Genomic DNA, 25,985 nt, shown 5'->3' with positions numbered 1-25,985 from the left:
AAAATTATTTAACCCCTGTAGACTGTAATCATTTACAAATGTTAGCCTCTTTACAGAGTAAAAAAAATAATAAAATTGTATCTGTAACAATTTAGTGGCAAATTAAAAGTGCTAACGTCGGTGCTAAGGAGGTGTTGTCGCAAGGAACCTGCAACAGTTGCGTGGTGCTGAAGGGTCTAAACTGACATGGCAACCAAGGTTGACATGACAACAGGGTTCATTTATAGTAATGACCATACAGTCAGAATCATAGTTTCTGTACTTTGCTTTCTGACAGTTTCACTAATTAATTTACAAAAAAACAAACAAAACAACAACAACAAAAAAAGAAAAAAGAAAAAAAAAGACTTCTTTACTTGACAGATTTTAATAACAGAATAAGCATATTTTAACATATAAAACATATAACTTGAAGTGCCAAAAATGTAAACATGAGATATTATGGCTTTAGGTGAGGGTTTAACATTGTTATAGGACGTAACACACAATATAAATGGAAATAACCGTCTGTATAGCTTTAACAAATAACTTGTAAAGGATTATTGGGACTAAATTATGCATTTATAATATACATATACATAATATACAATCCCATTATACAAGACTAATTAATTCTACCACAACCAAAGTTTCATATAAAATCAACTCAGATCATTAGTTTGGGTTACTTATACTGCTACCCTCACTGCATCCATGTGAGCAGATTATAATACTGTTATTGTGGTTATGATAGATTATTTATTACTGAGAGTATTCACATTAATCATCATTAAGGATTAATAGAAAAAAAGTTACTGACTGCCTAACATTAAGCCCACATAGTGGAAAATATATTGCGTAACAGTGCACACTGACAATAACCATTGCTTATAAAAGTATCAGGTAATAATAACAATCATTTTCATAATAATAATAAATACAATATAAAACAAATGCCTTAGAAATATTCACACTCATACAACATATTTAATTCCTAAACAATTGCAGTAGCAGCAAAACCCATGTGGTCCCGGGATACATGAACGCTAAAATACACAAAAAAAAATGTATGCATTTGGGGGGAAATATTAAAACATTGATATTTAATAAGACACTAAAATACTATTATCTCTAGATACAAATACAATCCTAAATGTTAGCTATATAATATAATTACATAATTTCTCTCAAATGTATTTGCTTTTGTTTTTATTTCTTTATATATTTATTCAATTTGTTCATTTTTGTATGATTATCTTCCCTAATCAGGATTTTTAATACAATTTTAATCGACATCACAATTTCGCTGACAGATTTAGTGAGTCTGTAGACCGATTGATATATTTGTTTGTTATTTAAAAGAACCCATTCTCAAGAGCTATTTGTTTGCTGTTTTTCTGTTGGTTTGCTGTTGTGTGCATTACAGCGATGACAACGCAATATAAATTTTGAGGCATCCAGTCTTTCTCATAACATTCATTTCAGACTTTGAACCCGCAGCTGTAGATTCAGCAGCAGCAACACATGAAACAGTCAGATATATTAAAATCGTACTGCATCTGAAGAAAAATATGCTCATAAACTGTTAGGTACAAATTGAAATAAAAAATGTATATGTATTCTGATGAAACATGATCATCCTATTATATATTAATACCTCATTTATACTGCAGCATAAAGACAATTAGGTACCGGTATATTTAAAAAGCCCACTGTGTTTTGAAACGTATAATCAGGAAAAAATAAAGGAAAAGTGATATAGTCTTTGCATGATAATGTCTATGCTGTTTATATTGTGTGTAAAAAAACAAACAATCAATATTTAGTGGAACTAGACCTTGTGCATTGACACTGATACACTTTAAAACTAGTGGCAAAACCATTTGAGAGCCTTGAAAAGCATGACAGAGGCGTTTAAAGTTATGACAAGTATTACATTTGCAGACAACACCGGCTTCCAGACAACATCTGATGTGTGCAACCCTTGCCATGACACGCACGTAACAAAAATCCATCTTTTCAATCACTATCTGCCGCCTTCTCTCTTGATTCAGAAACCTCACTGCAACAGCGGATCTCTTGGTATGACAACTGAAGCTCCTCTAGGAGTTAAAATTCATTGTCCAGGCTCCACAGGAAGGCGGCTTTCATAGAGACTCAAGGCATGATGCACAAATTCATATTGTTCCTCAGTCTGGATCATACCACCCCTGTGAAAAAAGACACCACATGATTACCTGTAGACTGTAATCATTTACAAATGTTAGCCTCTTTACAGACAAAAAAAAAAAAATTGTATCTGTAACAATTTAGTGGCAAATTAAAAGTGCTAACGTCGGTGCTAATAAGAGTCTACAAATAAAAAAAAAAAAAATAAAAAAAAAAAAAATATATATATATATATATATATATATACACACACACACACACACACTCAAAAAAATAAAAATAATAACTTGCACTGTTCATTGCTGCACTCAAATTAAACATTATTTAAAAAACTCATGTAACTAAATGAACTTAAGTTGTTTCTACTAAAAAAAATGTATTGTTAGCTTTACTTAATAAGTGTTTGTTCGGTCAACTTAACATTGTTGAGTGAAATAAACCAACTGGCCAGTGGATCTGTAGTTCCCAGCATGCTTTGCAAGGGACTGCATTAGGAGAGTACATTTAGGGATTAAAGTGTAATTTTATTTGTTTTTCAGTAAAAGAAAATATGTTTTTAGTGTATGTTAGTGTTTAATGTTCAGTTATGTTGTCTGTGTTTGGGCTGTGGGCACTCATATAAACACATTTACTGGATGGACATCCTGCCCTCAATTAAGTTATTTTTGAATTTTGTTTTTAAACATTCACTTGTAGAAGTAGTTAATTTAAAGGGGTGATGAATTGAGAAATCAACTTTCCCTTGAGCATTTGATATATAAAAGGTCTTGGTAATGGTAAGAATATCGTCTAAGTTTCAGAGCTGAAAACTTCCTTGTTAGGCAAAGAAAAGCTTTTACACTGTCAGAAAAAAAGGTACAGTGCTGTCACTGGCGTAGTACCCTAAGGTACAAAACTGAAAAGGTACTAATATGTACCTTAAAGATACTAATACGCACTCTTAAAGTACTGATATGTACCTTTTAAGCTACTAATATGTAACATTTAGGGGTTAGTTAGGTACAAAGATGTACCTTTTTACTTTTGTACCTTAAGGTACCGCCCCAGTGACAGCACTGTACCCTTTTTTCTTAGAGTGTATAGACACTAGGCTCAGCAAACGGTCATGTGCTTCATACATACGTCACTGCGCCATGAAACGCCTCTACAGAATGTCTAATCCATTAGCCCTACCCACCCATTGAGCTGTTTGGTAAATCACAAGCCAGCAGCAATAACAATGTGGAAGAAGATAGCAAGCAAGATATTGTGGAAGAACACAGTTGCTTGCATAAGCTTCCTTCAGATCATAATATTAGGAATGTGTGATACTTCATTTATTTAAATGACGTTCCAGCTCAAGTGGGGAAGACATATTCACTTAATTTCACTGCGGAATCGTTTGTAAACAAATCTCTGCTCGATGCTGGATTTGGATCCGACAGGAATGGTGCAACACACGTGAGTAAAACATGTTTTTATATGTAATAGTATTGCATTGTTATAGATCGTTTTGCTTGTGTACGTGTACATTTAGCACGCTGGACACGTATGGGCCAGGGCTTGCAAAGCCCGGCAGGCTGATGAATCTCATTATATTCCGTTCTTGTTCTGCTATTCTCTCGAGTTGACATCTGAAGGGCGGCGCATGCGCCAAACGTGTATGTATGTGTGTGCGGTTCCCGCTTAAGTCGTCCGATCTTGCGGGCTATGTGTAATATAAAAATAATAGTCCAATCAATCGCGGGTCAATGAGAAATAAAACATTGTGTTTATTTGATAAAGACGTTTACGAGTCCTGTGATAGAGAGAATCATTCTGGTTGCTGCTTCTCCCTCAATCTCTGCTCTCCCTGGTGAACTGACAAGGGAGCTTAAGCTCATTAAATATGCAAATCTTGTCCAATCCTAGTCGTGGGCGTTTATATATATATAGAGGTCTGAGGTCAACTAATGATGTTTGTGTGGTTTTTACATTCAAAAACATCATAACTAATAAGTAATAGGATATTTTCTACACTGGTTTTGAGGCTCTCTCCAAAACGCTGGGTTTTGATGCGCGTGACGCACTGGAGACTTGGAAGTAAACGCCCACGACTAGGATGACTTATATATATATATATATATATATATATATATATATATAAGCCAGTTCATGACACCTTAATAAGGTAAATTAAATCAGTAAATGTGTTCACCTTACATAATAAACTTTTATAAATGTAACATAACATTATTAAGTAAACTACACATAAATATTATGTAACAGTGACAAACTCAAATGGTTTGTATTACTTAAAGACATTTTGTCAGCTTTACATGACATTCTTTTGTTCATATAACTAAATTATTATTTGTAAAACTTACTCAATATAGTTGTGTGGAACCACTTGATGCTGCTTTTTAAGTAAATTCAACAAATTATGTCAGGTACATTGTTATATGTCAGAGTTATGTCTGTTTTGTTTGTGCTTCTTTTTGATTCAAGTTCTAGTTTGTCACTTCCACATTATTTTTCCCATGACCCCCCACCTGCATACATTTCTCAATCATACACACCTGCCATCATTCATCTTCATCAGCTCTACTCCATTTAAGTTTTTAGTTCCTGTCAATTCTCTGTCTGGTGTTGTTTGTGTATAGTGTGCATACTGTTACATTTAATCTTGTTTAAATACTACTGCTTTTATTTGTTTTACTCGAGTAAACTTCTTTAGTTGAATTTCATCATCCTTGTTTTCATCCTTTGTGGGAAGTTCCGTGACATTATACTGATAAATGCTATAATATTGTGAGTTGCTACTGAAAGAAAAACTCATTTGTATGGCCTTTTCTAAACAGTGATACCACATATTTGATATTAAATATAATTTTAGGTAGACTATATTTTTGTTTCAAAAATTATATCTTGTTGTAATCTTACATTATGACTTAGATTACATGCACATCATTTTCTGGTATAGGTCAATAGTCTGGTAAAGCTTTTAATCCAAAAATACATTTACACTACAACTACCATCAAAGAGAATGGGAAAGTGTGTCCAAACTTTTGACTGGTAGTGTAAATGTGGGTGTCATGGTTTACGGGTCTATATGTTTATTCTGACATGTCTTTGTTGTGTTTCTGTCACTGATCTGGGGTCTGTTCTTCGTACCTCGCTTAATACATCTGAGATGATTTGACAGATCCCAAGTCTTTAAATCGTGATAACTAATCTCTGGCTAATATGGTTTTTCAAACAAATTTGCAGATTGGATTAAAATATCTGGATTAAGTTATCTAAAATCACTGCTCCAATAAAATTATAAAGTAATTATTCCATTACAAATAAATCTCTCAATCAAGTGACTGTGTCTATAGTATTATACGCCTTTTATACAACATTGTTGTATTATTTTCAAATAAACTTTTAGATTATTATTATTTAAAATTATTATTGCCCCTGGTTTAGTGATGAACACTTGTAATCAAGTAGCAGTGGCTGGGACATATTTTAAGTATCACCTCAAGATGCAATCTAATCCTGTTTACATGAAATAATCTGCTCCTGAGCAGGTTTAAGCTTACGTATCTGTTGCTATGACAGCAATTCCAGGATAAGCGTCGAAGAAACAAACAATCCAAGATCATGCGAAATTATCAACAAACAAATCCAGCTAACTGAGTTAGCGATGTACGAAGAATGGACCCCAGATTGCTCATTAGCATTGCCAAGCTACCAACTTCATTGGTACTTATTTTGAAATGTCTATGCTTTGATTCTTGCAGCTACTGAGGGAGATGAAATAAGCATCTAGTCCGCCAAGAACAATTTAACATTAACATTGCCATATTCAGTAACATGCTAAAACTATACAGAGTTCTATTCATTACGTTTCAATTTCAAAACTTGATTGTAAAACAGTGAAATAGTTGTACCTGTCTGTCCTAAGTTGGCACACAATTCCCAGCACATCAACAACTCCTTCCAGCTCCAACTGACGGCAACCAATTGTTGTAGCTATGAAACACCCCGTCCGACCAATTCCAGCACTACAAAAGTTCAAAGGTAAGTTAAATTGTTTTCAAGCACTTTTTTGTTTCTACTGTGACTGGAGCAGTTTTTCACCATAATACATGACAAATATTTATATACAGTAGGGCTGGGTAAAAAAAATAGAGTTTTCTTGTTTTTAACCGATTCTCATTTTTACAAACTGAACCGTTGATGAATTAACGGAACATTGCAGCGTGCCTCCCATCCAATAAAACGCAGTAAGCTTTTTTACTTTTGAAATGAAACAAAGGGTTAGATTTTAAATTACGTCCATTTTATTACGAAATTTTAAAAAACAAATACCATTCTGGTGCTCATCAATGTGGCGTGAAAGATTGCTGTAGAAACTCAGTACAATAGAAGAGGCAGCGCGAAGCACACGTGAACTGATCATCTCTTCCACTTTAAAACCAGTTACAGAGCTAAATAAACATGAATTAACATCTGAAGGTATGTTAAAAGATAGAGTAAAATTTGCCGGAATCTATACCATGTCATATGTTATCGCTCAGTGGTTCATGTAGGTTGTCTACAAACCAGAAGGTTGGTGGTTCAATCCCCGGTTCCACCTGACCAAGTGTCGAAGTGTCCACGAGCAAGACACCTAACCCCAGCTGCTCCTGACGAGCTGGATGGCGCCTTACATGGCTGACATCGCCGTCGGTGTATGAATGGGTGAATGTGAGGCAAAAAGGTAAAGCGCTATATAAACGCAGTCCATTTACCATGTCACATTTACCTCAGAACAAACCATATTCAGTGATCATAAACTGACTAACGCAGCTAGAAAAATTTACTCTAGAAAGGAACATTTTGCGAAATATATGCACCATATTACATATTATTCTTCAATATTTAATGCTTGTTTTAATAAATCCGCCAAGTTTGTATGCCAATATTCAAATGTTTATATCAAGAATGAATTGGAGTAGAAATATGATTGTGTAATTGTAAATATAGTATTATAACTTTATTTAAAAAAATGCAATTTAAGTGTTTGTAAACTAATCAGTTTATTTTAACCTCCAATATTATAGAAAGCTAATGTAGTACCAACTGACTCAAAGTTTACAGCATTAGTAAAAAAATTTTTTTTTTGTACCTGATATATATCCAAAATAATATATATCGCGATCGAATCGCAAGCTTGTAAATTGAACTCTAAACGAATCGTGAAATCTGTGTCAATACCCAGCCCTAATATATAATGCATTAGTACTGCATCCACCGGTAGACACTTTTAACGTTTTGCTGATAAGCTCCTGTACCTGCAGTGTACAATAACCGGTCCACAGGATGTAAAGCCCCTCCTATCCTTCTCAACATCATTAACTAACTGCAGCAGGGTTCCAGCACTCTCAGGGGTCTTATGGTCTGGCCATGAGGTATACCAGTAGTGCTGCACTTTACGACTCTGGCCTCCATGCTGAGGGAACAAAAATGTATGATCCATTAGAAATATCTTACAATAGTATATCTTTTGGATTATTTATTTTTTTCTTATAATGCAAATACCTTTAGTATAAGGGAGCGGATTATATAGTGGTCACATTCTTTCACATTGTTAACGCAGACCTCCACCTTCCCATAGATCCCCCTCTTCTCGGGCCAGTACAGGACACATTTCTGGAACAGTAAAACAAACTCTTTGCACTTGCACAATCTATTTAGTCATACTAAGAGCATTATATATATCTTTTTTTGAAATTACTTCATTTTTCTCTTTCAATTTAGTAATCATGACAATGACAGAGCAGTCCTCTTGCCAGGCCATTTGCCAGAAGTCATTCACTGTGTTGATCATTGGACCCTGAGTGGCAATGAAGGCCCTCTCGTCTCCAAGATAGCCCTGGATTAAAACAAAAGAGCTGAACTTAAAAAGATGTAATGATATAATGGAGATGAACTTTAAGTATGCAGCACCATCAGAGCCAAGATTCTTCAATACTTTCTTAAATAACTTTCTTGTTATGATGTTTAATTTACGTTTTCTGATGGTAGTAGATGTGACGTTACCTCATGAAAGACATTAAGAGGTTCTTTGGCAAAGCTTCTGAAGAAATTTTGTGAGTGTGTCACTGAAAACTTACTCGTATGTAGTTGGCGTTAATGTAACTGCTGAGCGGGTCGTTTGAGTTCTTAGTCTTCAGAATAACCCTGGAATGTGGATCTGAAATGAAATGTGATTTTATGAAAATTTCTGTTGCATTCAAACTTATTCACACTAACATTTATAAAGCAAGCATACAGCACATCTGTATAGCATTCAAAGCCCTTTACTTTTTCCACATTTTGTTTTGTTGCACCCTTATTCCAAAATTTAATAATTTTGCCAGAGCACAAACCAAGCAATGAATTCCAATGAATTGTATGTAGACCTCTGAGACAGGATTGTATCGAGGCACAGATCTGGGGAAGGATACATAAAAATTTCTACAGCATTGAAGGTATCAATGAGCACAGTGGCCTTCATCATCTGTAAATGGAAGAAGTTTGGAACCACCAAGACTCTTTCTAGAGCTGGCCGCCTGGCCAAACTAAGTGATCAGGGGAGAAGGGCCTTAGTCAGGGAGGTGACCAAAAACCTGATAGTCATTCTGACAGAGCTTCAACGTTTCTCTGTGGAGAGAGGAGAACCGTCCAGAAGAACAACATCTCTGCAGCACCCCACCAATCAGGCCTGTATGGTAGAGTGGCCAGATGGAAGCCACTCCTCAGTACAAGGCACATGACATCCATCCTAGAGTTTGCCAAAATGCACCTAAATGACTCTTAGAGCATGAGAAATTAAATGACCTGGTCTGATGAAACAAAGATTGAATTCTTTGGCCTGAATGGCAAGTGTTATGTCTGGAGTAAACCTGGCATTAAGCCTAGCCAATGCCATCCCTACAAGGAAACATGGTGGTGGCAGCATCATGTGGTGTGAAGCGATCAGATCAATATTTTTCAGCGGTAGGAACTGGGCTGTCAGGATTGAGGGAAAGATGAATGAAGCAGTGTGCAGAGACATCTTCGATGAAAACCTTCTCCAGAGTGTTCTGGACCTCAGACTGTGGTGAAGGTTCATCTTCCAGCAGGACAACGACCCTAAGCACAGAGCCAAGATAACAAAGAAGTGGCTACAAGACAACTCTGTGAATGTCCTTGAGTGGCCCAGCCAGAGCCCAGACTTGAACCCGATAGAACATCTCTGGAGAGACCTGAAAATGACTGTGCACTGTTGATCCCCTATCCAAACTGATGAAGCTTGGGATACCCTGCAAAGAAGAATGGGAGAAACTGCCCAAATATACTGCCCAAATACTGCCCAAACTGCCCGTCTTTCCTGTAGCTCAATGAGTAGAGCATGGCGCTAGCAACGCCAAGGTCATGGGTTCGATTCCCAGGGAAAGCAAGAACTGACAAAAATGTAAAATGTGTACCTTGAATACAATGTAAGTCGCTTTGGATAAAAGCGTCTGCCAAATGCATAAATGTAAATGTGAAAAAATATATAGATATGCTAAGCTTGTAGCATCATACTCAAAAAGTCTTGAGGCTGTTATTGGAGCCAAATGTTGTGAATACTTGATATACATGATTTATTTTTCTTTTTTTAAATACATTTGCAAAGATTTCAAACAAACTTCTTTCACATTGTCATTATGGGTTATTGTTTAGAGAACTGAGGAAAATAATGAATTTAATCCATTTTGGAATAAGGCTATAACAACAAAAATGTGGAAAAAGTTTAGCACTAATAATAATTTACAGATGCACATTTAAAGGAGTAAATGGGCTTTCAATAAAACTTGGCTGCCTATGCAGTAGACAGCCGAAAACATAACTGAAAGCAGCGCTACCCGAAAAGAGAAAACAGAGGAAAAAAGCAGCAAAAAATGATATCATCATCCAGGTCAGGTCAGTTCACATACAACAGCATCAGTAGTCAGAACAATTATATTGCTGAATATTTTTTTTACTTAATTATTGTCCTTAAGTACAGTTTGTCAGAATATTTTTATTTTGGGAAACTTTAACTTCAATGAATTTCAAAGCATAACATTTAACTTTTTACTCTACTGCATTTCATAACAACATATTGTTCTTCGTTATTTCGAAATTATGAAATTGCCATCCCCTTTGAAACACGATAGCGATGTCCGATTCATGAACAACCTGATTCTTTTCAATGAACCTAATGCATTGGGTCACAAATTATACTTAACAATTAATTTGTGAATCAAATTGCAGTTGTTCTTGAGACAACTCACTGATTCAATAATCCATTCAAAATAAGCCAACAACATAAATATCGCCAGAGCTTGCACATAATGTGCATGACTGGTGTGAAGCTACTATGTTGAATTTTAGTATTGTTTATTGTAAATGAAACCATATTTAGGTCATAAGTGTTATTTGACAAGTAAATATGTTGTTAAAGTTAAGCTGTTTAAGCCCATTGAAAAGCTTGAATGTGGACATGTCCATGTTGTATTTCATAATCTGTACAGTGCTGTAGGTCAAATTAAAGGGGTACTTCAGCGCTGGGAAGATGAATCTGTAGTTAAACTGGGTCATCAATGCAGTAGAAATGTGAAATTATTTTTGAATTTGGTGTCTTCTAGACTGAGAAAAGACAGAAAATGTATTTTTGTCCCATGGGGATGAAAGACTACAATTCCCAGAATGCTTCGCTGCCCTGTGAGGCCATTCCCAACACCACCAACTTCATTACTGTGTCTGAGTTAGAGAAGACACTACAATTAAAAACTGAACGTGTCTGTTCAATATAATGAGTGAGTCACCGCGCGAGTATCACAGCCCTGAGCACTAACTGCACGAGTGATGAGAGCTGAGGTAATCGCGACTACATTCGCGGCATACATTCACAACGCCAGTTCAGTCTGGCACGCGTTTCAGTTCATGCCTTTGCAAGCTTAACTTTCATAGAAATGAATTTGAGAAGTTAAAAGACTTACATTGCTCACCATAGCTCCGTTTAAATTATCCTGTCTGCAAGCTGAGCTCTCCCTGCCAGCTGAGTGTTATCTCCCATCCCCCATGCGCAGATTCAAAACATGCGGAAATAGCTCCCTCTGCTGGCTGTAGTCTTTAGCCTTTGGGCAAGCATTCCTCCTATGATGCAAAAATCGTCATTTTGCATCATAGGAGGAATTTTTCCAGAAATAAAATGCATAAATCTCTCGTCTCAGGGAGATATGAGGGGGGAAAGCACAATAATTTGAATATTCTCCAGGGTTTCTACTGATACAAAGCCATATGCTAATCGCTGAAGTAACCCTTTAATTTCCATGCATCTTCCCTGCAGTTTCAAACTATATAAAATGTTTATAAACAAGTTTCCTGAGAGTGTGAATGAGATGCTGCATCAATGCATTGATGCTATGAGAATGCCTTGTGTCTGACATGTAGTACATGCCACTGGCCAAAGTCAGGTGATGCAAGGTCGTGCCTGACTAAGGCCAGGGACACACTGCAAGCGTGCCGTGAGTGTCTCGGCTGCGTGGCGTGTCCGTTTTTATTTCGGCTCCCATGTTAACAGGTTGGAGTTTGCACACTGCCTGCGTGACGCTTGAAATAGAATATACGCCTATAATTCATGCGACACGCAATTATGTTGGAAGCGTTTTCAGGCAAAATAGAATAGAAAAAGGTGTACATATTAACATACGCAAAAATATTAATACATGACATTTTCATGTTTGAAAGTCTGTAGGTTAACATATATGCATATATAGGCCTAATTTTATAATATTTATATATTTTTATTTAAAAAATATATATATTATATATATTTTTTAATATTAAGCCTATCAATACAGAACAAAATATTCTGTAGCCTATTTTGCCATCCATAGTATGGCCAATAGGCTACTGCCGATGTTGTCTTTGCTGTATAAATAGGCAATATATTTATATTTAACATGAAGTATAGGGCTTTCCTGTACAACAATAGCAGCAGCAGCGCCGCTTCAGACACGCTTCTGGTGTGCAAAGATAGAGAAAATGGCAGGCAGCCGCCCCGCGGCTGACACGCAACAGAAATGCCATGCTCACGCCACGCTTGCAGTGTGTCTCCGGCCTATGCCTATAAATAAAATGTGTGTGTGAGCCTTACCAGATTCACTTGTCTGATGTGCTGTCTTATTCCCACTATCAGGGAATGGGGTTACATACATAACCCTGAGTCATTTCCTTTCGAGGGAACATTGATGACGCATCATTGCTTTTATGCAATGGGAACGACAATATACATACCACCATACTGATAGGATGGCTGCATCACAGCATTACAGAAGATATACTAAGTCTGCAAACTATACTCAGACCAGCCAAAAAGGGGCTACTTGTAGTGCGTAACCCCTCTTGATGGACCCTAACCAGAACTCCCGAGAGCAGAGCAACAGGGGTAAAGGCATACAGATACACGCATCTGCCCCATAGCATCCAGCCCCAGGGGAGCAGGATGATTGAAAGAACCAGAGGGGACAGTGGGCTGACTCCTCTGAGGCAAACAGATCAACTTCCACTTTTATTTTGCCCGCATTGTGGTCAAATTCCAAACCACCCAGAGAAACATAGTTCTCTGACTTGGAGACATAACACTTTTCTTGTGGTCAGCAAGATCAAACATTTGAGGTCAGCAAGGATGACATTTTGATACCAAAATGCTATCTTCTGTGAGTGGGGTAATATAAGCCAGTCGTCTATGTAATTTAATACATGGATGCCCTTGAGTTGCAAGGGAGTCAGAGCTCAATCCATCATTGGTGAAGGTTCGAGAAGACACGTACATGCTGATAGGAAGAGTCCTGATACTGGTACCAAAAGCAAACCTCCAAAACTTCCAATGGATTTTTAGAATCTCTATGTGTAAATTTGTGTTCTATTGAAATGTGGTGGACAAGACTTAAACTGAATCCTGTAACCTTTCTCTAGTTTGCAGAACCCAAGATGAGACATTTAGCAGAAGTTGCCATGCTGCCAAACTATCTGAAAGATGAACCAGTTCTACATTCTTGTTTGAAGGGGAGGGGAAAACCAACTCGTTGCCCAGAAACAGCTCGCTGGAAGGAGCCAACCGAATTGGATAAGAAATGTGTAAACCTGTGGTGGAAACCCCACCAGGAACCGCCGCTCCCGAGACATCAGAGGTGGCAGAGAATGCTTGAATGAAAGGCTTGATGAAATAATACCACTCTCTTCCCCTAGGGGATGCCTGGTATCAGGGCTTCTTTATCTTCTCTACCGAACGAGCAGGGAGACTGTCCTGAGGTCAGGTCTGGGATTGGGTGCCATCCTTATGAGGGGGGATGTAGGGAGCCACACAGGACTTCTGTTTCTCTCTCCGGATGCTGGGCACAGGACAGAGGAAAGAAGGCCAAGCCTGCTGGACCCAACAAGGGATTAACTGCCTCTGACTGTTTCTTTGCCTATATACAACTGTACTGACAGGATAGCCAAATAGGCCAGATTGCGAGACCGGGGGTCTAGGAAAAAAGCTTTCTCTCTTTCTTTAATCCCCGACAGGCTCTCCGTAGTCACCATGGCACAGGCCATTTGCTTAGTACCACGGTACTGCCAGCACCATGAGAAGATAAAATGCCCCACACCATGAAGCAATCTACTTCCAAACATCACTGTTGGTATGGTATGTTTAGGTTCATATGCAAAGTAATTTCTCCTCCAAACATGGCATGTGGTATTGTTGCCAATAGTTACATTTTTGTCTCATCTGACCAGATAAAATTCTACCATTAATTCAGACCTTTCCAAATGTTGTGTAGAAAACGTCAAATGAGCTTCAACATGCCTTTTTTCATAAAGAAGCTTTCTGTGGTGATCATGCATTGAGGCTGTGGCGGTGTAAAACATTTCCTATTGTATCAAATGTATCAAATAATACTATATTTGGATCATTCAGTATCTTACAAGACAACTGGACCTGCTGCCTCCAAGTCTTTCTAGACCTCTTTCCGAATGGTCCTTGGCCCTTGGGCTACTTTTCTGATTAACCTTCTGACTTGCTGATCAAAAATCTAGCGAGGAGCTCCTTTGCATGGAAAGTTGAAGGTGAAGTGATGCTCCTTTCAGTTGTAGAAAATGGCCCAATGGTGCTTACAGGAACATGTAGGAGTAAATCTTTCTGTAGCCAGTACTGTAGGGCAATAATCTTGTTGTAAAGGACTTGGGAGAGCTCTTTGTCTCTACCCATCATAAAATGTCCAATACTTGCGTTCAGAGGGGGGTAAGTCTTTTAAGAACCTAACAACATGCACTAACCCAACTGATTCTAATTTGCACACGTAGGAGGTAGAACTACTTTGGGAAATCAGTTGCTTTCTTGCCTTGTCTTAGTGTATTGATGTTTTCAATACTTTTTCCTCTGTCATTTCACTTTATTACACATAACTTTTTTATGGATTCTAGTATTATGATTTCTTTATTTGAATTTATTTCTTGAGCTAATGCCAATGTCTGGTAAAAATTGTATGTGAATTGCTACATTGGAACTTACAATAAAAAAAAGTCCCACTGTATTTCTGAGAAGTACACAAAGTATTGACTAAAATTATGCATTCTTATTTTTAGTTTAAAAGAAGTATACTAATAGCACACTTGAATAAACTTATTTTCAATAAGGGTGGTTTTAAAGCTATTGTTATTAATTTTTTGGCCTAACATATTTAATTCCACATATGTAAATCAAAGAAATCTAAATTTTCTTGAGGGAGGATGTCCCCGCACCACTTTAACTACCGCCAATTTGGGGCCTCATTTAGGATCTCTGTGATTATAAAATTCTGCCTACGGTCCTGTAAGCTGCCTTAAATCATACTACATTAGTGCTCTTCTCAGCTATGTACCTTTTATAGTTATATTGGGATAACATATACTTAGTGATGTAAAAATAGAAAATGTATAAAGTGTAAAGTGTTCTTTCTGACCTAAATACAAGCAGCCAACTTTAAAGGGCTCCACATCACATTAACAAGCCTGCATTCCACTGTCAACATACTGCAAATAGTTTACCGACTCAAGCCTAAAACCTTACAAATCCCTTTTACCCCTAAACCCTCTTATGTTATGTTTTATTGAAAATAACGTGTATGCTATGCTAAGTTATGGCATTTTTTAAAATGCAATAAAATCAAGAATCTGTGATTTCCAATGATTTATGTCAATCCAAATAAATTCAGTCTGATTTCATATTTGGAGAGTTCTGTTTATACAGTATGTACCCTAAAACTTTGCAATCTGATTCACATATGCATTCACATGTGCATGTGCGTCTATTCCAAACAGAATCTCAGTTGATGCATTCAGAAACAAAGAAAGTCATAGCAAGAATGTCACTGGAGTGGACAACTAACTAAGTGCATTATGGCTGCTTTTTAAGCTAATATATCTCTTTCACTGCCCAGTTCATAAGATTGCACTCAGCAAATATTTCTCTATTGGATTTCTCTATATATCTAAATGGATTATTTAAAATGCGTACATCCCTACACCACTCATATAAATTGAATCCAAATCGTATCGATCAATGAGTTTGTAAATATAGCACTTAGTGTTGCCACAGTATTTCAGTAGTTGATACCAATACCATGACATGACTCAACTCAAATAATAACACAATGAAATGTTATTAAGTGAAAATTCAGATACTAACTTGGCAAAATGGTCTTGTATCTATTTTTTGATCCATGATTTGGGATGTCCAGTTCTTTCTGATCCACAAAGTTCATGGGAATTTCCTGTGGATAAAAAAGTTACTCACAGCTGAATACAATAGGAATGGTCTGCACCATTACATAAGCACCTTCAAAGTGTATAGTCTTACTATAGACTTCAGGATATTACATTCAGATATAACATAAAACATCCATCAAATATTACATCTGTCACAGTTTAGCTCAGTTTTGGTTTCATGTTAATTGTATTGAATTCCTATTTTGCCTGCCTTAGGCCTAGTCTACATGTACACAGGTATTTTTTTTAAACAGTTTTTTAAAAAATCAGAAATTAAAAATATTACTAAATATAACATCCAATGAAATGCTGTCAAGAGCATGCCAAACCACCAGGTGGTGACCCTAATTGCAAAGACATTTTGGCCAATCAGAAGCCTGAAAAAAGGGTTAGTCCACTCAAAAATGAAAATTCTGTCAATAATTACTTACACTAATGTCATTCAACACCCGCAAGACCTCCGTTCATCTTCGGAACACAAATTAAGATATTTTTGTTGAAATCCGATGGCTCAGAAAGGCTTTCATTGACACCAATATCATTTCCTCTCTCAAGACCATAAAAGGCACTAAAGACATTGTTAAAAAATCCATCTCACTACAGTTGCTCTACAATAATTTTATGAAGCGACAAGAATAGATTTTGTGGGCAAACCCCCCCCCAAAAAACAAAAAACAAAGTTTCGAACCGTTATGAATCAGTGAATCGATTCATGATTCGGATCGCCAATGTCACATGATTTCAGCAGTTTGGCGGTTTGACATGCGATCCAAATCTTGAATCGATAAACTGATTCATAATGGTTTGAAACTTTGTTTTGAAATTGGCCCATCACTATAGAAGTCTTTATTCCTTTTTTTGAGCACAAAAACTATTCTCGTCACTTCAAAAAATTATTATAGAGCCCCTGTAGTGAGATGGGCTTTGTAACGACTTCTTTAGTGCCTTTTATGGTCTTGAGAGAGGAAACGACATTGGTGTCAATGAAGACTGTCTGAGCCATCGGATTTCAGCAAAAATATCTTTATTTGTGTTCTGAAGATGAACGGAGGTCTTACGGGGAATTAATGACAACATTTTCATTTTTTGGTGAACTAATCCTTTAAGCAGTGACCTGCGTAGTATTGCATTCTAACACCTATGCTCCACAATATAATGGGAGAACTATGCATGTATCTACATGTTATTAGCCCTGTTAGCACGGTTATTAGCAGCAACATTTTCACTTCATACGCCATTTCACTGACTCGCCTCATGTAAACAAAGGAGATAGTGGCGCAAAATCAGATGTCAAACAAAGGAGATAACAGCGCACACTCCAATGCTACAAAACAAAATCTCCCGTTTCACTGGCTATATGACAACACTGCAACCGGAGTTTCTAAAAATCTTAATTAGATCCCCCCTGTCTAAATTTAGTTTGTTGTCTATGTAAGCCTCTCAGTCGTTTGCCTGTAGTTTTTGTAGAACACAGTGTTACATTATACCTTCTTGAATTTGTACCTTTGTTTTATTAAAGTAAATAATCTTATTTGCATGCTACCATTCCACAAGTGCACGAGCAACACGCGACAAGGAAATACACCTTAACTGAACCCGAAATGTGTAATTCCCATGACTCATAAAAGTCAAGTTGAACAACATTAATGCTTAAAGTATTTATTAATGGTGCACTGGTATGTCACTTACGACAAATTCTGCGTGTAGCCTCTGGGTGTTTAATGTGATTTCACGAAGCTGTTGCCGTGACAGTACCCGACTGGCAGACTGCAGGTATTCCTGAGTCACACGCTCTCGTGGGGTCACAACCCCACTACTCAAAGGCTCCACCGAACCCAAAGCACTCATATCCAGCACCAGAGAAACATTAGAGCCTCGTCTGCGAGAGACAGAGAAATAACAGCAATTTTTGAGAAAAAAAATAACAGAAAACAAAACAGTCAAGAATTTGTGGTAAACCCAATCTACTTTCACTTACTGGGAAAAGTCAGCATGTTAAAGTCATGTTGTCTATTCCGTAACAACAGACTAAAACACATAGCAACATTTTAGCAATGTTTAGTATGTAACGAAATCCATAACTTTTTGCTGGCATGATCTGAAGTTTATATTAGCCAAATTTGGCGAAAATCGGTCCATCGCTTGAAGAGAAGTTTGAGAAAATAGGTTTTCAAAGTAAATTGAAAAGTTTGGCAATATATGAGATAATTGGTAACAAAGTTCTTAGAATAACAAGAACAGTCTCAAGACTAAAAATTGTTTTTTAAATGTAATGTAAAGCACTCATTTTTAAGGTACGCAAAGGGCAGGGTGCCAATGACATACACAGTTTCGTACTGATACTTTATTACTGTATCTTTTAAATACTTTATTTTATGTCAAAATTTAAAATGGCTGATGCCCAAAATGGCCGCCATGGAAAATGTGGGTATCGATCAACTTGGTATGCCACACTGAACCTAATGATTCTAGGTTGATTGTAGGTAAAACTATTTAAATGTTAAAGCAAGTGATTTTTCATGTTTCTTGACTGACAACATCAGTCTAGGAGTTTCCAGAAAATTACATCCCACTAAACCCCATTTCACATTTTACTCACCCTCATTTACTCACCCTTACACACACAGGTAATGTTATTACATTTTATTTTTTGTATAATTTATTTATTTTATTTTTTTGGCTGTTCACATTATCTTTTAAATGTGGCCACTGTCAGACTGAACTGACCTGCATGCGCATGTGCAAAAAAAAAAAAAAAAAAAAAAAAACACAGCTGATTCTATGTGGTTTGCACTGTTCACACTGTTATAAATTATCTGATCTGTCACATATAAGCAATCATTTTTGGGATGTGGGCCCCTTTTTGCCTGCAGAGTGAACATAGTCTTGAATAATACCCACTGCTGCAGCAATCATTTACTGTCTAAAAAAACTAAATGCTTCTTTTTTGTATGCCATTTGCCATTTGTAATTAGACATTGTTGCCATTGAACTTTTATATTTAGTAAAACACAGATCAATAGAACTCTACAAAAGAAAATTGTTCACTGACCTACAAAATATTTGTTAACATGTAGATGTTTCCTCAATGTCCTTGTAAATTTGTCAATTACATCACTAAAATCTAGTTTCTTGACAGGACAGAATTCCATTTCACACATTTACCTTTGGTTATATCACACATGAATGAATGGCATTTGCCAAAAACTAAATCAAACTTGCCGTGACAAGATGCTTCTGAAATTCTCCTTTTTTGTGTTTACAGAAAAACAACATCATGTGGGTTTAAAACAGCGTAAGGGTGAGTGAACAAGTACAAGTCTTTAATGCACAGAATAAGTCTTACCGCTCCTGAAGGCCTCCAACAGGCTTCATTCTAAAGGGTGAATGTGTGGAGGACACACTGGGTTTGAGTTCAGCCACAGGGTGGCTGGGTGGGCACTGCGGCTCTGACGTCGTCACGCTGGAAAGAGTTTGATGGATGCTGACGTTACAGGATGGAGAGTTTGTGCTGCTGGTAGAATGAGTGGCACTGGGTTTGGACGTCTGGTTGGCCTGGACCATGCTGTTCTTGATGGTCAGAGGAGGCTGAGCACCATGAACAGGGATGGGTGCCAGCTGGACGTCCCGGATAGGTGGGAATGGGTCTTTAAGCTGTTGAGCCAATAATTCCTTCTCCTTTATTCTGTAAAGCACCTGAGGACAGAAAACATTACTTTATAAAAATGTTTCTTGCAGATAGTTAAACACCAAAAGTAAACAAATTTATGTCATTCACTTTAATGCTGATAACTGTAATAATGTTTTTTCAGCAAAAAAGCAGTACAACATACAGTATGCTGCCAAAAGTTTTGGGATGTCTTACATGCACATGACCTTTAATGACATCCCATTCTCAGTCTGTAGGGTTTAATATGGAGTTGGGCCACCCTTTGCAGCTATAACAGCTTCAACTCTTCTTGGAAGGCTTTCCACATGGTTTAGGAGTGTGTTTATTAGGATTTTTGACTGTTATTTTAGAATCGCATTTGTGAGGTCAGGTACTGATGTTAGACGAGAAGGTCTCTGCTCTAATTCATGCCAAAAGTGTTCTATTGGGTTGAGGTCAGGACTCAGTACAGGCCAGTCAAGTTTTTTCACACCAATGGAGTTTGGGTTCCTTGGCACTATTGCCTTTTGGCCTGCTTATTTGTGGACACTTAATATTCAGTAATATGACTGACTCGACACTATTGGATGAGAAGTGAACTGAGCTGAATGATGACCAAAGACTTTAAAAAAAGATGGACAACACCCCTTCACTATCTTCCATTGTAGAAAAGTGAAGCCGCCAATGTCCGACTGGTGCTGACATCTTGCGCTGATTTGGGACATGTGCCTATGCAGTAGTGACCTCAGGACCTAAGTCTGCATAGTAGAGAGTAAGAAGTAGAGCCGCAATATCAAAACTGCAGTTTACTGCTTAACAACTCGGTGTGAAATAAACAGTTATGGAAATGTAGAAATTCAAACAAAAGCTCCAAAAAAATTATTTTGGTGCCTCAGTGACTACTTTGCTCAGTGAAGCTGTCAATCATGATTTCACACCCCCATTTTCATAGCATCAAATAACTAACTAAACCCAAACTTATTTTAAAAAACAAACACTTGAACTTACATCAGCATGATAAAAACTGCCAAAAATGTCAGAAACCATTTTTGGGGGGAAATTATTTGAAGTGTAATTTGATTGTTTAGTTTGTCTTGCTTCCCATTAGAATACATGTAGGGGACAGGGTTTATGACCTTTACTGGGACCAACCACCAGACACTTTAGCTTCACTTATCAAGACTTGAGTGGCACACAGTTATTCAACTAAATTGAATAATTTAGTCTTAATTAATTGTATAATCTATAATACTGATCTGCCAACATTGTCGCTCTATGATAAATGAAATTAAGCTGATAAAATCAGTTTTCTCCAGAGCGACTGTACAGCTGAATCAAATTTTGTTGCAATATTGTCCAGTTTAACACTGTGAAGCTGCTTTGAAACAATCGTCATTGTAAAAGCGCTATATGAATAAAGTTGACTTGACTTGACTTGACTTGATAGAGCTTCTACAAGCTGCTTTATAGATGAACTGAACTCATTCCATAATTGATGAACTTTACAGTTATTAAATGGATCTGAATTAAATGACTTCAGCTGAATAATGACTGTTTACTATTGTCTTTTTAGAGCTTATTTACAGCAAAACTAAAATCTGCCTAAAAATTGCACATAAAAACAAAACATTCATGGAATAAGATGAGAAACAAGTTAAGATCAAATCCCTGTTACTGTAGTACCAATGCACACATGAAGATGCAGGACACATATAAATGTTTATATAAATGTGCTTATATATAAATGTGCTTATATATAAATGTGCTTATATTTATATATATATATATATATATATATATATATATATATATATATATATATATATATATATATATATATATATATATATATATATATATATATATATATATATATATATATAATGTTTTATAGATGTATAGATGTTTTCAGGTATGTCAGGTTTGCAAATACCTATTTCTCAAATGAAACTTAACATACGTTGTTTTTATTGGTAAAGTGGTCCCAGTTTCCACAACTTTACATCCAACCATTTCCCACCGGTTTTTGATGGTAAAAGCAATTTTAGACATTCTAAACATTAGCTTCATTTCAGTTTTTTTTTCTAAGCAGCTAATACTCCCAACAAGATACAGTGTAAGATTCTTTCATAAAAATTCACTCAATGAAACAAGGTTTAAATACACAAGGGTGATCATTAACAGAAGCAGGGTAATTCAGGTAACAAACAATGACTGGAACACAATGAATGTTTTCTGATTTATGTTTAAATTGACCCAATTTAGATGTAATAACCCTATTATCAGAATTAATTCACAAATTAATTAATTCATTGACTGATTAAATTTGCAAAAAAAATGTGTAATTTGTAAGTACGGTATTTTTTATTCTACGTCATAATTTAAAGTGTCTCTTAAATTGAATACTTTCAGTCTTATTATAATCTTCATTAAACTCTGAATCTCATTAAAAAACAGGCTGTCCATGATTAAAGCAAATACGACATTGCGTCGAGGGTCATAATTTAATTCAGTCATCTTTTTTCTCATGGTTTTAAAAGTATGTATCTAGTTGGAAAAGCCATTTACATCTATTTTAGCAATGCCTCTAAATCGGTAATTATTAAAATATGAGTGAATGTGTTTTTTTTTTCTCACCATAAAATAAATGTGTTCACATCTGTATACAGGAATTCCCAGGTTTTCCACCAGAGGTCTCTATCTCATCATAATAATGAGCTGTGTGGCATAGTACAAACAACACTTTTATTTCCGTTTTTTTCCCCCCGGACACTAATGTGGTTCTTGAACTGTCTAATGAAACTTGCAAAACTTTGTACAGGGGCAAAAAGCAGGTTTCACAATTCAAACTCTCACAGCGTTCACACTTCACACATACGTCAACGTCAATGTCTGTCATGAAGTTCACAGAGAAGCATGTTATAAATACTGTTGATAATATAAATAATGTAGATTATTTGTTAATGTACATTTAAATTGTTCAAAATAAAATCTCATGGAACTTTATATTTATAATTTGAATGCTACTGATTTGCTTAAAAATATATCATGTTTGATCAGAATCAAGTATTTAAATGATGTGTATTAATGAATTATTAATGAACAATAGAATAAGGTGTTGTTACTCAATAATCAAAAACACCACATGCCTTCTGCAACATAAAAAGTGCATTTTTTTACATTTAAACAAGGCAATAATTTAAATCACAATAATTTTTAAATCACTCTTATAATGGGGGGGGGGGCAGGGGTTAAAAAGTTAAATAAATAAAAAAATATATAAAAATGTTTAAAATAATGTTCAGTGCAGTTAAATTATATAAAATGTGTTACAATCAGTGTTGTTTTAGTTGTTTTATTATAGTTTAATTAATATATTGAATATTTTATATTTTTCATTATATATTTTATATTTTTCATGTTACTTTTAGTTTAATTTTATTTTTAGTCATTTCATTATGTGCATTTGTCATTTTATTACTTTTTAAATATTAGTAATAAACTAAACTAAAAGAATTGCAAATGTTAACTTGTCCTTTAAACTGAAATGTTTTAGTTTTTTTAACTAATATGTATATTTTATTTAGTTTTAGGTTTATTTCAGTTAGTTTTAGTTAATGATAATAAACCTGGTTACAATTAACCTATTGTTACTAATATCATGAAATGAAACACAATTTTATTATGAGATCATAGCCATTTAAGTTTCTTTCAGTCACAGTACAATTTTTTTTTTTTCAGACAATATGTTACCATAATTATAATATTTTGATCTTTCACAATATAAATAGAAATAGAAAGTTAGAAGTTGTGCCACTCACAAAAAGGATCATCCTATTTGGTGGTCCGTTTGCTTTAAAGAGTTTAAAAACTGTCCAAATATTTACAGAATCACAGTGCTATAATAATGCTTCAGCAGTCCCTGTTATTGTGAGCGGCTCACAGCTTAACGTGGTAATTATTCCTTAAGCTCTTCAGTCCGTCAGTGCAAGAGAGTGCGGGTGCTCTGAGGACCTGCTATGATGTCATCACCAGACTTAAGAGAGGCTTAAAACATTAAGAGCAAACATCGACCAATCAGAGGGCGGAGTCAGGTGTGACCAAGATGGCAGTGCTGATCCTTTTAAAGTGCTGAACCACCAGAGGAAACCATGCGACTTCCTTTGCCACAATACATCCGTTTTGCAATGACTCTTTCTGTATCATATCCTGTGTCTCTGCTTCTGTTAAGGTCTTTTCACAAAACCCATTGAGTGCCTTCAGTGTGTACAGACTCGAACGATCTCGGTTTTAATCTTAATGACTGTTGGTGTTTGCTTCGCGAGGGTGTTTGCTGAGACAAGAGTGAATCAGGAAGTATTTTAACTGTTCCGAGTCAATAAATTCAATTAAATATTAAATAGTAGGACAATAGTAGTTTCAGCAATTCAATAGTAGGACAGGCAAATCAGAAATGAGGTATCTTTAAAATCTTATTTGTTTCTGCAAGATAGCACTGAGATGGAATGGAGAGCAAATAGAAACTTTAACCTAGATTTCCTGCTTCTCAGATGTTTCTCCTGATTAAAAACCCCAGCTATCTCACTCGTATCTACTTTTAATCACAGGGGAGATCAAACTTGACGAGATATCAGAAGATCTTAATACGAACTTAAACTTTTCTCATTGAGTTGTCATTACAAGTGTTATCATCTTACTATATGACAACTCTACTCATTTGAATCTCTTTCTATTTCTATAAAGGAATTTTAGGATATCTAAGACAAAGTAAAAAATAAATCCATTAGATGATAAAGAGCATTTCATTAATCTTCCCTCAAGGCATTGTATACTATTCAAATCAACTGTATGGTAGGAGACTGAGAGATACGTACCATTAAACAGGTGAGGATGATGATGAATATTGTGAGGCAAATAACCAGCACGTAGAAGCCGTCTTTACCCCAGATGCTGTTCTTCTCATGGTGGTCTTTGAAAACATTCTTCTGTTCAAAACAGAAACAAAAGAACTTCAGCGGTGTTCAGACCCAGCAATGTCAAACCTCATCTGATCTGCATGCTGCATCGGGTGTGATTTTCGAGAGCCATAACATGCATTTATACTGTGACTGTGTAAAAGTGATACAAGGATCAACAAGTGCGATCTTAAGGAAGACATTGAGCTTGACAGTGGCTGACTCCACCCCTAAACCTGCCCACGCACACACACAAACACACACAGACACACACACTGAATGAAATGTCTTGCAACGCACATGCACCTGTTCTTCGGTAGTTGACAGCAGGGTCATGAGAGGTGACATGCTATATTCAACGTTATCTTGTTTTATAACAATTAATAATGATCTCATATTAACGGAGATATTACATGAAAGAACCCTGTACTTAAAAAATGTACTTGTCATATTGCAAAAAAAGCTAAATATTTTGAAAAATCTGTACAGTAATTACATAAATATTAAGTATTTTATTATATTAATATTAAGACAATAATGCATCACAACACATCATCAACATCAAATATGTCCTATATGATGCGTTTTCAGAGTTGAAGAGAACTTGTATGTAAGGTCTACATAACGTATAGTCATATAATTGTAATTACACACACATATATATATATATATACACTAACCTAAAGGATTATTAGGAACACCACACTAATACTGTGTTTGACCCCCTTTCGCCTTCAGAACTGTCTGAATTCTACGTGACATTGATTCAACAAGGTGCTGAAAGCATTCTTTAGAAATGTTGGCCCATATTGATAGGATGGCATCTTGCAGTTGATGGAGATTTGTGGGATGAGCATCCAGTGCACGAAGCTCCCGTTCCACATCCCAGACATGCTCTATTGGGTTGAGATCTGGTGACTGTGGGGGCCATTTTAGTACAGTGAACTCATTGTCATGTTCAAAAAACAAACTTGAAATTATTCAAGCTTTGTGACTCGAGCATTATCCTGCTGGAAGTAGCCAATAGAGGATGGGTACATGGTGGTCATAAAGGGATGGACATGGCCAGAAACAATGCTAAAGTAGTCCATGGCATTCAAGCAATGCCCAATTGGCACTAAGGGGCCTAAACTGTGCCAAGAAAACATCCCCCACACCATTACACCACCGCCAGCAGCATGCACAGTGGTAACATGGCCTGATGGATCCATGTTCTCATTCTGTTTACGCCAAATTCTGACTCTACCATCTGAATGTCTCAACAGAAATCGAGACTCATCAGACCAGGCAAAAAGTTTCCAGTCTTCAACTGTCCAATTTTGGTGACCTTGTGCAAATTGTAGCGTCTTTTTCCTATTTCTAGTGAAGATGAGTGGTACCAGGTGGGATCTTCTGCTGTTGTTGCCCATCCGCCATAAGGTTGTGCGTTTTGTGGCTTCACAAATGCTTTGCTGCATAC

General features: G+C 36.3%; 1 protein-coding gene across 1 annotated transcript in view; it reads right to left on the bottom strand.

Annotated features, from left to right (window-relative positions):
• Window positions 1–354: 354 nt before the first annotated feature.
• ptprr (protein tyrosine phosphatase receptor type R) overlaps window positions 355–25,985 on the bottom strand; it is a 39,482-nt gene continuing 13,851 nt past the window's right edge. Inside the window, exons 4-13 of the mRNA XM_067427401.1 lie at window positions 24,446–24,556; window positions 19,269–19,618; window positions 17,612–17,801; window positions 15,843–15,927; window positions 8,254–8,333; window positions 7,875–8,012; window positions 7,679–7,789; window positions 7,432–7,589; window positions 6,046–6,159; window positions 355–2,189 (exon numbers count right to left, since the gene is read on the bottom strand). Coding sequence (XP_067283502.1) covers window positions 2,096–2,189; window positions 6,046–6,159; window positions 7,432–7,589; window positions 7,679–7,789; window positions 7,875–8,012; window positions 8,254–8,333; window positions 15,843–15,927; window positions 17,612–17,801; window positions 19,269–19,618; window positions 24,446–24,556 — 1,431 coding nt within the window. The 3' untranslated portion in view covers window positions 355–2,095. The remainder of the gene's footprint in view (window positions 2,190–6,045; window positions 6,160–7,431; window positions 7,590–7,678; window positions 7,790–7,874; window positions 8,013–8,253; window positions 8,334–15,842; window positions 15,928–17,611; window positions 17,802–19,268; window positions 19,619–24,445; window positions 24,557–25,985) is intronic.

Source organism: Pseudorasbora parva, chromosome 20 (genome assembly GCF_024679245.1).
Source record: "Pseudorasbora parva isolate DD20220531a chromosome 20, ASM2467924v1, whole genome shotgun sequence".
In the NCBI taxonomy this organism is placed as follows: Eukaryota; Metazoa; Chordata; class Actinopteri; order Cypriniformes; family Gobionidae; genus Pseudorasbora; species Pseudorasbora parva.
The sequence above is the reverse complement of the archived record's forward strand: the minus strand, read 5'-3'. Positions and strand labels throughout refer to the sequence as shown.